Here is a 10,426-nt window from a genome sequence, read left to right as displayed (position 1 = left end):
GATCCTATCTCAAAAACTAACGTCGAAAACAATAAATAAATCACTTATGCTTGATCGTTGTTGATTCAAAGCTTTATCACCGTCAAGCAATCACTTTCGATAATAATATAATGGACTCGTGGTACCCTTTTCTACGGGCTTTATGAAGACCAATCAACACCGTCACCGCTTCCACAATAATGGTTAGGCCACCCCCCCTCCCCCCTTTGCTGAGCTGAGGCTCCCCACACCACTCTCCCATCTTCGTCCTTACACACCATTCACATACTCACCCCGGGAACTCCCTCATTAACCACTGCATCAACTTTGATTTTCACCCTTCCTCGACTCAGTTTCTGCCACCCGACCATGACTTGTATCAAACCGCCCCTCTTCCTCGTCATTTTTCTTTACGTCTTCCGTCCCCAACATGCCTTACCTCGCTTACCCCCTCGTCCTCCTTATATATCTCTCTATTTAGGCTTATCGTCCTCCTTATAATGTCATCCAGCCTTACCCTCTCTCCCTTAAATACCCTCTTATTTCTCGCCTCACAACGCCCAACACCCAGTATAGCAAACACCCTACTTTCCCCTCTCATCCAGCCCTTTCCACATTTCTCCTGCTCACTCTCTCACACACTCAAACCCAATGTATGCCACAATCTCCACCCTAACCCATCCCATAACCCACCCGCTTAAATACTTGGTCATAGGTTTAGGTGTTTCCATAATATTCTTAAGTTTGCATTATGAATTATGTATTTGGACTTAAATCCGATGGTGAAAAGAAATACTAACATACAATTTAATATAATTAAAAGTTGTCTTAATTATTCCCTAATACAATTAAGATGTTGTTTGGTTGTATGTAGGAATTTGCAATGCCTAAAAAGTGAAACATCACATGGTTTTGAGATTCATGTGAATTAGAAAATGTTGTCTGACTACATTAAAAAATTATAACATATGTTGTTTGTGGTAGTAAATTTTTAAATGACCTTAGAATAGCGTAACTATATAAGTGAGGTTGTCTAAATTTATAAGTTCCTAGCAAAACGAAATAAATAAATTTAAATAAGTCTTGAATCTTTGACGAATTGACTAAAAATGCCAAAAACATATCTCAAATACAATTTGGGATTTAAGGTAATAACTGCTTGAAAGGAGGTTAACTATTTTGGACATTTTGGCTATCTCTTTTGAGCTATTTTACTCTAGTGTGTCTTTTGGGTGGTGTAAAATTCATTTTTTTCCATTTTACCACAATCGAATTTGCTTTTAATTAATTACACTTGTGTTAAACATTGGATGCTAGTTCACTTGTTTTATGTTTTTTTTACGGTAATTACATTAAAAAAATTGAAACCGATAAAACTATATCAACATCAACATTACTAGCTTAAGTTCAGTTCAGGTCCATTAAGGCCTAAGGGGGTGTTTGATTAGGGGTGTTGAAATGGAATGGAATGGATTTGAGTGATTATAGTGTTTTGTTGAGGTATTTTGGAATGGAGTTAGAATGCTGATGGATTCTCATTCCACCCCAACCCCTTGGAATCCCATACCCAACTTCCCACTCGGGTTTCTGACTCCCTCATGATATCTCATTCCATTCCAATCCATTTCGACCTTTTGAACCAAACCACCCAAAGCCTAAAAATATGGATCCTCTCCTTTAATTCAAAGCAAGTCCACCACCACTCAACTCCCTCCACGTACACACACCCAACCTCCAGGCCCCACCCCAATCTTCTTTCTTTCCTCCTACTTCGTGTTTTCTCAATTACTTTCACACCTTTTTCCCTTTTCCTTTTTTTCATGTTTAATTAATTGTTTTTTCACTCTTTACAGCTTTTCCCACTTTTAATGTATCAATCAATGAACAATCCTCCTTTACTCTTTTTCTCTTGTGTTTAATTCATCTAAAATTAGTAGCTTATTTTGCTGTGCATAATTTCTGCTCAATATAATGCCCAGGAAGCATGGATTTCAGCTACCTGCTCATACATTTCAGGTTTCTTTTTTTATTAATTTTTTTTTTATTTTTATATTAAATTTCCGTTTTCGGTAGTGTAGACAATGTTGTCGGGTTTACTGACTTCAATTCAATTTCTGTTAGAAAATATACGGAGTATTTGTCTTATTACCGGAAATTCTTTGTTTTAATCAAAGGTAAACAAATGATTGAGACGGAGGGAGTAGATCAGATAATTATTTACTATAGTTGACTGATGAAGTGAGGGTGATATATTGCAGTGTTTGTTGGATGAGGGGAGTGTTGAATTGGTAGAGTTGTTGAATAATGTGAATGTGATAAAATTGAGAAAAGAAAAGATGGAACAAAATATCCCGAAAATATCTAATATCGCAATAGAATGTGATGGTTTTTATATCGGTATAGCGCAAAGTGTATTTGAGGAAACCAGTTGAAATAGTGTTTCTATTGATTGCGAGGATTGAGTGTTGGAAGAAAGAAGTTGTTGAACATGGTTAGGATGTTTTGATGGTGGCGGTGTTAATGTAAAATGCTTGCGCTTCTGTGTTCAACACCCACACCCGGACCTGAGTCAAAGTATCATAAGGGGAGAGTCTGAGTGTTTAAATGTCGGGAATCTCGTCTCGGGATTTATGTGTGAAAGCTAAGCAACTAACAAAGTTATTGTGTTACTGTGTTAGTCTTTTGATATATAGAGAGAGTTGGGTGGTGGTTGGAGAGACTAAGGTCTTGTTTGGATACAAAATATGGAGGGAAAGGGAGTGGAGGAGGAAAGAGGGAAGGGAAAGGGAGGGGAATGAAGGAAAGGGGTTTTCCGTCCAATTTTTTTGGATGGGAAAATAATTTGCCGTGGATGAGGGAATTGGAGGGATTCATTTTCAGTCTCCTTCAATCCTCTAACCATTTTGCTACCTAAACAAAGGAAATATTCCCTCTCCAAATTCCCCAATCCAAAAAAAGGGTTAGAAGAGACTATCAATGTCACTTTTTAAGTTGTAAATTAATTGTTCCTTTGGCTATTTAGAGACTTTGAGGCCACAGGTACCGCATTTCAGTGTTTTCAATATCAATTTGTCGCTATATGTTTCTATGGTGCAAAATACTATTATATGCTTTAACAACATGATGTTACTAATTGCTTTATCTATTCTCTTTTTAGGTTGTTGCAATTACTGTATACTGCTTGCTTGTGGTGGAATTCTACGTTTTCCTTGCCCCGTTCCTCGGAGGTCGGATATGGGAGTATACTTTAGTGGCCACTTATTCTCCAGTGGTATGATAATTTAATTCTTTTTGCTGGTCCGTAATTTATTTGGTCTTTTGGTTATTGTCCGTCATTTACTTAAAAGCTACCAGCAGGCGTTGCTTTATTGCTAAGCTGTTTTTGAGATGACTCTAAGCACAAGAGAGAGAGAGATGGGGGAGTGGGAGAAGACATAAAGTGAAAACAAAATGTTAATGTGGAGTGGAAGCATTACATTAGGGTTTGATAAGAAATTCAGATGACCAATAGGTTTGGCCGACGAACTCTCACCTTCATAAAAATGTGGGACACTCGCATAGTCACATGTGCATAAATCATAATAGAGCTCTTTTCACAGTGGGGCCGAGAGTAGGTCATGTGGGAGCTAGACACGTGGAGCTTTGTCTAAGATAGAGGGCATCACTTGTTTTTTGAGCTTGAAGAATTTGTTTCTGGAAAAGAAGCGCACATCGCCAGACAAATAGACTAGCATGTTGTGGCAATTTAAGTGCTTTGTCACTTTGTAACATTTTGCGTGGATTCATTGATGACACAGTCATGAACTTCTTTTCTTCATTTTTATTTTTTATACACTTCATTCTTTCTTCTCAAATAAATATCGTCTTATTTATCCAGCAGGGATATATGGTATATGCGTAGGAACAGACCCATTTTTCAGAAAGTTGTTACTCCTAATCGTCGTAATTGTGTAACAGTAAAAGGTGTATTTTTCCTTTAACAGAGTAATGCAACCATATTGATACTAGAATTTGTCCAGCATTATCGGTAGGACTATAGGAGTTAAAGTTTTATCTAGATTTTAGAAACACTTAAAAAACTGTTTACATGTTGCAACCTTTTCCATGAGTCGGTTGACTTAATTATCTTCACTATATATAGTTTATTAATATTTTATAGTGTTGGCTTTTGATGTGGTCTATTAATCTGTTATATTGATTCATTCCTATTTCAATTTGGCAATTGTAGGCTCTCATAGTATTCATTCTTTACGTGAGGTGTACTGCAATTAATCCAGCAGATCCAGGAATCATGTCTAAATTTGATGGTCAACCATGCTTAGAAAAACATGGAGCATCAGTCAAGGATGGGTCTGCTGGACTAAATGAGCGTAGGACAGATGGTCACTCCTCCCCATATTCAGTGTCCCGGAGCTCAACAATGGCAAGTAACTTGAGTAAGATTGGGTCTGCTAGGGAAGTTCCCGATGTTAGCAATTATGCACAGACGGAAAGGAAAATGTCATCTTGTAGGGGCATGGGTGGAATTCTTTGTGCATTGTTTGTCCTTGAAGATTGCCGTAAAGAGCCTATGGAGGAGCAGCAAGGCAACAGAGAAGATGCCTTATTTTGTACATTATGCAATGCTGAGGTATTATGTCTATTATAGTCATAGGCTTTTGCCAGTTCCTATGTTATTTGACTCGGTTGCAAGTGTCATTTGCGACACGGTGCCATACACAAATTGGCGTCTCAGTGTCAGATTATGGCTATTTCTGAAGAAATTTTATGTTTGGCCTATAATGAAGTTCAAAGTGTTGTGTCATGTTAGAGTGTCAGAAACACCATGCAGCCAAGTCGAAGCAACATGGGGCATTCTTGTTCATATGTTTTAGTCTACGATTGACTTAAAAACAACATTACCCCACTGCCTCAAGGACTCCCACAATTTGTGATTTGTAAGGGCAGTTGATTGTACGTCACCGTACCCTCGTATTAGCTAACACAGATAGGTTGTTTCGAAAGGGCCACTTCACATAAAAAGAAGCAACCAGTTTACTGAACCATTTGTTTTTTTTTTCCCATCATAAGACAGAATCAATAAATAATGAGTCCTTGTTTGACCATCTAAGACTATTGCGCATTCCTTTGTGTAACTATGGATTCATATTCATTTTGGCGAAAAACTGAAGTATGCTGAAGTTAAAAAAATTGACGTGTAGTGAATCTAGTGATCTTGTTTTAGAATATTTTCCCTTAGCCCCACCCTCCCTCAAATATGCCTAAGTTTGTGACGATTAATTATCTTCCACGTATGAAAGTCACATTTTTTGGCAACCTATTATATCTGCAATTGATCCTTGATATTCTCTTTGATAATGGACAAAACCTCTGTTCGTTGTTCTGTCATGGTCTAACACTCATTGAATCATACTTGGAGAGAAATAGTTATGACTTATGTAGCTAGTACAACATTGATGATAAGGGCTACAGCCTACAGGCTGGCTCATTGTTCATTCATATTGAGGTTTTTCTTGATCTATCCCGAGATTATCCAGATTCTTACTTCTCATTGCCGATCTGTGTGGGGGGTATTGGTTTTTATAGAAGGTTTTAAGATGTTTCTATAAGGGCTGTTTGCGAAAACCATTTAGTAGAAATTGGGGTGAGGTAGAAGATTTTTGGTTGATATAGTTATCCCTCCCACACACATGACATGAATATTCCCGCCATCTTAGACAATTAGCCCCCCTATCCAAAATTCTCCTCAAATCGAAGCATATGGCCCTAATTGAGTGAAAGGGAGTACTAAGGAAGATATAGTGTGAAGAGAAGAAAAAAGGCATAAAAAAGGAAAACCTTTTGAACGAGATCTAAAAAGATATTTAAATGGGAGAAATATGCGCGAAGAATAATCATGAGGAAAAAGTTGTACAAACCTTTGGAAATGAACAAAGAAGAGATTCAAATGAAAAGAAAAATGTGAGAAAATTTAAACAAATGAAAGTAAAAAGAACTAAATAAGATGAAAAATACACGCAAAAAGTTAGGAAATTGAATCCTTTTGAAATGTTTATATGTGTTTGGGTGAAGTAGCGATCAATGCCATGTTGAAGCTACCTCTAGGGAGCTGGTAGATTTGACTATTTGAGTCAGCTTGAAATCTCCATTAAAGGATCCTGTATCTGTTGCATCAACTTGAAGTGAAAAAGTTCTTCAGAAGACGCTGAGTTGAGTTCTTGAATGAATTTGTCTTTCTACCCAAAAGAAGAGGCTAGTGATTATCAGTAGATCTTCCATGAGCTAAACATATGTGGTTCCTGAAAGAAAAAAGAATACCCAGTTTATTCGTCCAACAATCGCAATTGTGTGAAAATGGTGCCCGAGTGGAAAAACTTTCTGATGCCTTTTAGCACTCTAATAATATTAGATGTGGTTGCAATCTTGATTAGTTTTCATGTTTGTGTCTCTTTGGATGAATCATGTGAGTTGTGAGTTTGTGACCCCTGTGTTTTGTTATACATTGGCCTCTGCAATCCAGGTGCGGAAGTTCAGCAAACATTGCAGAAGCTGTGATAAATGTGTGGATGAGTTTGATCATCACTGCCGGGTATACTGCTTTGCCCATCAATGCTTTCAGAACGAGCCTGGTCTTGACACGCTTTAGCTTGAATAATTTTTCAGCTGCCCATTTCCTATTCAATTGACTTATCATATGACTCATTGGTGGCAGTGGCTTAACAATTGTGTGGGGAGAAAAAACTACATGACCTTCATCTCTCTCATGGCTGTCAGCCTTCTTTGGGTATGTATTGGACTTTGGAGGTCGTTTTCCTTTTTAAGGGAACATGTCAAAATTTTATGCTGCTTACAAATCTTCTTGGCTGTCTCAGCTAGTTATGGAAGCAGCACTGGGCCTTGCTGTGTTTGTACGGTGCTTTGTAAATAAGCGAAGTATGGAGTCAGAAATTATCGATAGACTAGGGAATGGATTTTCGCGTGCTCCATTTGCAACAGTGGTGGTATGTTAAATCAACATAAGGTCTATACTACCTCCTGCCCAAGTTTATTGTGCAGGTTCGACTTTGGTGGTCGACTCTTGTCAACTTTGACGATTAATTTCTACTAATATTTGTAGAGATACAAAGTAAAATGTATCAGGTTAAGTTGACATTGGTTGACCATTGAAGTCAAATAGGAACACTATAAATGAGTTGGAGGTAATACTTTTCAGAATTATTGTGTTAATGTTACTCATTGATTCATTTTGCTTTTCGAACAGGCTGTATGTGCAGTTGTTTCCATGGCAGCTTGCGTACCTTTGGGTGAACTTTTCTTTTTCCACATGATTCTGATGAGAAAGGTAGTTACCAAGTAAAATTATTCGCTCATGTTTTTTGTGCTTCATTTTGTTGTTTATATCTCTATGTTATTTATAGTGCTCCACAATGTTGTGGCTGTAGGGAATGACTACATATGAGTATGTTGTTGCAATGCGTGCTATGAGCGAAGCGCCACCAGGAGGAGCATCTAGCAATGATGATTTACCAAATGAGTTATATTCACCAACTGGGTCTACAACAACTGGATTTAGTGGCGGCAGTTCTCTTGGTCTTCAGTATAAGGGAGGATGGTGTACACCTCCAAGGGTATTTGTCGATTATCAGGTACTATTTCACAACACAATCTTTCATATATCTCCCTCCATTCCCATCTTTGTTGTCCCTATTTCCTTTTCGGCCCTTCCCAAAATAATTGGTCCACTTTTATACTTCATCTTGTAAGATGAAATAGCAAATCTCTTATACTATCCCGAGTTAAGTTACGTAATGGCAAGGGTTACGTGGTATCTCTACATGTAAGTTCCTTAAGTGAGAAGACAATAATGATATTTTATTACTAAATCTTACATAGGTCTCTAGTCAAACGGAAACAATGTAAATGCGATTGAGGGAGTATTGCTTGTATAGAATAGTGGGCTTTACTTCGACAGTATATTGTAATACAATGTGTTTATTTTTAGCCTGTCTTACTCTGAGATGCCTTTTACCATTATTAATCCTAGACTATTGCCTATGTAATAGTGTAGAACAGTATACTGCTGCAAGATGCTGCCATTAATTGAATGGAAGTGATAACATCCTGATATCATAAGATCAGTCATGTAATATGCTGTAGGCCACTTGCTATTGTGTCCGTAGTTACCTTTTGTCTTTTTAAATAGTTGCAGCTTTTCTTAACTCTTGTCAGTTAGAGTCGCGTTTATAAGAAATTGAACATCGAGTTATATCGTTGGGCAGCCAAACTTGTAATTTGTTGTGTGAGTGGGGAAGTTCCTTTTGACTACCAACTACCAAGAGGCTTAGACTTCAATTGTATTTCATATCAACTCTGACAAAAGAACTCTTTCATATCAACTCTGACAAAAGAACTCTTTCTTTCAGTCTGCAAATGTTAAAGCAGCCAAACTTAGACTTCAATTTTATTAATTTGGCATTAGAGTTATAGCCAACTTATGTATTGGCTTCTATCGCTTCTGACGCACTTGCTACTATTTGCTAGCATTGCCTAGAAAGATCAGAGTCTATGGTGTTCCTGCAATGACAGATAGACTATATCCTTATTCCCTGTTGGCGTCAACTTAAAAGTCAGTGAACAGTTCGTAAGACTGACTTGACATTTTAAATCTGACCCCAATGTAACTATATTTTTGCATGACATGTACTTGTAAGTTTGATCATTTTTAGATCTAATGGAACATAATCCTTAGACATAATCAATCATGTAGGTAATCTCAATTTGATTTGGAGTCGGCTAACCTGAATTATTATTTGAAGCCGTCAATAACATGTAAAATAATGTAAAGAAAATGGAAAAAAAAAAGGAAATAAGGGGAAGTGTCTTGTACTCGTGTCATCTGTTTGTTGCTGCATACCATTTATTTCCTGAATCTTACCATTACTCAGTGGCTTATTACCTGAAATTCAGTCTTGATAACCCTTTTTCTGCGTCAGGACGAAGTTGCCCCCCATCTCGAACCTGGAATGATCCCATCAACTATTGACCCAGATGCAACAGGACGCATAAAGGTACCAAGAAGGCCAGTCAAGGTCAGTGCCTGGAAGCTTGCAAAGTTGGATCGTAATGAAGCCTTAAAAGCTGCTGCAAAAGCCAGGGCTTCATCTTCTGTGCTGCGACCAGTTGAAAATCACCGCCAACCCGAGTATAGCTCCAGTGAAAATATGAGTATCCGTAGTAGCATGAGCACCGACATGGGGATAAACAAAGAAACCAAAGCCGACCTTAGAATCTCATCCATGAGAAATTCTGTCGCTCCAAGTCAAGGCAGTCGGGATGAATATGAAACTGGGACCCACAGCATGAGCAGCTTTAGCAGTCCTAGCCATGTCCATGAATCCGTCACTTTGAGCCCTCTACCACGAGCGCGTGCTACAGGTAATCCAAATCCAGCTAGCGCGGATCCTTGGGGTAAGGCTATCATCCATGGCGTTGACCCACTGCCTAATTTTCCTGCTTTACATGATGAGAAAAAAACCCAAAAGGAAAGTAGTGCAAATCCTCTACTATTGTCAGCTTCAACTGCACTTCTCAGGGATGTCAAAAGGACATCGGTTGTCTGGGATCAAGAAGCTGGGAGATATGTCTCGGTCCCGGCCACAACCAATACTAGGAACGCTAATGTAGATACAAGTAATCATAGTAGAAAACCACTGCCAGCTATTCAACCACAACTCCAAGCCCAACTCCAACGCCAACCCCAACCCCAACCGCAACCTCAACCTCAACCTCAACCTCAACCTCAACCTCAACCTCAACCTCAACCTGGAGAGTCACCATCTTCCTTTCGGGGTCCACAACAACAATCAAATAAGTTGATGTACAGTGGAGAAAACAGCATTTTCTTTGGCGGGCCTCTTTTAGATATTCCAGGTAAAGACGGTGCAAAGTCTGATAGGAATTCGGTATTAAGATGGGGTCAGGAGCAATTGTTTTCTCGGGAATCACGATTCAAGAGGGATGCTGGCTCCAACCAGCTTCCCGTTTTCCTACCTGGTTCATCTGGTGTGAGATAGTTGGTATATGACTGGCTTTGACTCTTTTGGATCAAGGATGCCCTAGATGCAAAGACTGGTAACAAACTAACGACGAACAAGCTAGTCCTGATTTTTCCCGTGGTTTCTGGCAAACTTGCTGCGTTGATATTTCAGAAGAATACGGGTTCATTAGATCACGGAATGAAGCGTGGCCTTCTCTTGCTATGTTCCACGTCATCTCTTAAGCTCAACTTCAAGGCTTAGGGTTCGCTTAATCTGTGTACATTTCGTCATTTCTCCTGTATCTTTATCTTTAGAAAATATTGCCTCTGAAATTCATTTTTGTTGTCAATGAGCTTGTTCTGTTTCAGATATATCGATTCCTTCTTCCTCCCGGGAAAAAGCATACCGTG

The 10,426-nt window shown here is 38.6% G+C and overlaps 1 protein-coding gene across 1 annotated transcript; it reads left to right on the top strand.

Moving 5' to 3' along the window:
- The first annotated feature begins 1,636 nt into the window (after positions 1-1,636).
- LOC141622108 (putative protein S-acyltransferase 19) lies at positions 1,637-10,387 on the top strand. The gene is made up of 9 exons (XM_074438157.1): positions 1,637-1,995; positions 3,137-3,250; positions 4,208-4,609; positions 6,500-6,568; positions 6,692-6,763; positions 6,852-6,980; positions 7,241-7,321; positions 7,422-7,625; positions 8,973-10,387. The coding sequence occupies exons 1-9, from the start codon at positions 1,951-1,953 to the stop codon at positions 10,050-10,052; spliced, it is 2,196 nt and encodes a 731-aa protein (XP_074294258.1). The 5' UTR covers positions 1,637-1,950; the 3' UTR covers positions 10,053-10,387.
- Positions 10,388-10,426: the final 39 nt, after the last annotated feature.

This window comes from Silene latifolia, chromosome X (assembly GCF_048544455.1).
Source record: "Silene latifolia isolate original U9 population chromosome X, ASM4854445v1, whole genome shotgun sequence".
Classification (NCBI taxonomy): Eukaryota; Viridiplantae; Streptophyta; class Magnoliopsida; order Caryophyllales; family Caryophyllaceae; genus Silene; species Silene latifolia.
This window is presented reverse-complemented; position numbering and strand designations above follow the sequence as displayed.

What these genes read in the sequence shown, in the direction of transcription:
- LOC141622108 (XM_074438157.1), top strand. Translation starts at nt 1,951, where the DNA reads ATGCCCAGGAAGCATGGATTTCAGCTACCTGCTCATACATTTCAG. An exon ending in GTACATTATGCAATGCTGAG is followed by an intron (nt 4,610 to 6,499) that starts GTATTATGTCTA and finishes TCTGCAATCCAG; the next exon opens with GTGCGGAAGTTCAGCAAACA. An exon ending in AGTTTGATCATCACTGCCGG is followed by an intron (nt 6,569 to 6,691) that starts GTATACTGCTTT and finishes CATTGGTGGCAG; the next exon opens with TGGCTTAACAATTGTGTGGG.